This window comes from Sinocyclocheilus anshuiensis, unplaced genomic scaffold (assembly GCF_001515605.1).
Source record: "Sinocyclocheilus anshuiensis isolate Anshui unplaced genomic scaffold, SAMN03320099.WGS_v1.1 scaffold674, whole genome shotgun sequence".
NCBI lineage: Eukaryota > Metazoa > Chordata > Actinopteri > Cypriniformes > Cyprinidae > Sinocyclocheilus > Sinocyclocheilus anshuiensis.
Window position 1 is genome coordinate 342,022 of NW_015542395.1, and position 1,330 is coordinate 343,351.

The following is a 1,330-nucleotide window of genomic DNA, read 5'->3' on the forward strand; positions in this document are numbered from 1 at the left end:
CCTTTTTAACTTTTTATTCATCAAAGAATCCTGAAAAAAAGTATCACAGGTTCCAAAAAAATATGAAGCAGCAACAGTTTCCAGCACTGATAATAAATCAGCATATTAGAATGATTTCTGAAGATCATGTGACACTGAAGACTGGAGTAATGATGCTGAAAATACAGCTGCGCATCACAGAAATAAATTATATTTTAATGTATATTAAAACAGAAAATATTTATTTTACATCATAATATTTCACAATATTAAATTTTGTCCTGTATTTTATTTATTTATATATATATGTTTTTTTTTCACTTTATTTCTAGTTAAAATTTTTACATATTTTTTGTGATTATGATTATCATTATTGTTTAATATATCTATATAGTTTTTATTCATTTGATCTCAGTTTTAGTTATTTTAGTACTTCAAGTTAAACTAAATGAAAATGAGAAATGTTGCCTTGCATCTACCTGAAATAAAATAAGTCAAACGTTTTTAGATTTTATTTTAAGTATGAAAAGTCACGTTTTTCTATGGTTTACTTTTAGTTGTATTTTTACTATAATATATGAAAGCCCATTTCCACCACAGGCTAAAGAAATAAAACAGATCATTTTGACTTTTTATCCCACAATTCTGACTTTTTTGACTTTATAAGTTTATATCTGACTTAATGAGTTTATATCACGCATTTCAGAGAAATGAAGTCAGAATTGTGAGATTAAAAAGTTGCAATTATCTGTTTTTATTTTTCATTCCGTGGCGGAAACAAGCTTGCATAATAATAACACCTGCTCAGATCTGTGCATGATTATTTTCAATGACACAGAATGATAAAAGAGTTCAAAAGAGAGGTGTGACCATGAATGTAGTGACAGAGAGGTTAGTCAGTGTAATTAACATAATAACAGAGGCTTTATATAATTACTGTACTTCCAAACACTCTACCGTAGGCTTTATAAACACACACCTGACTGCTCTGCTCTTCCTATCAGCTTATAGAGCAACACGAGACTGTATTTAGAGATCTTAATGACTTCGTTACCTTGATCTGAGAGTCTTCTAGCCGGAATGAAGCTCTGCCATCAGGACCAGCTGTGATATTCCCCAGATCTCCTACATGCTAGAGACCAGACAGAGACACAGCATTACTGCAGACCACCTCCAGTCACTTCAATTGCCAAGTCAGTGTTAGTCAGAATAGAATATATAACCCTAATCAAAACAAAATAAAGCAAAAAAGGAATTTACAAAATTCTGTTCAATGTAATATAAATAGTATTATAAACATTAATAATCAACACATTTCATTATTAATAAATACATATATATATATATATAT

The 1,330-nt window shown here is 29.3% G+C and overlaps 1 protein-coding gene across 1 annotated transcript in view; it reads right to left on the reverse strand.

The window, feature by feature from the left end:
- ccs (copper chaperone for superoxide dismutase) overlaps positions 1–1,330 on the reverse strand; it is a 12,387-nt gene that overhangs the window by 5,454 nt on the left and 5,603 nt on the right. Inside the window, exon 6 of the mRNA XM_016492053.1 lies at positions 1,034–1,111. Within this exon, the coding sequence (XP_016347539.1) occupies positions 1,034–1,111 (78 nt within the window). The remainder of the gene's footprint in view (positions 1–1,033; positions 1,112–1,330) is intronic.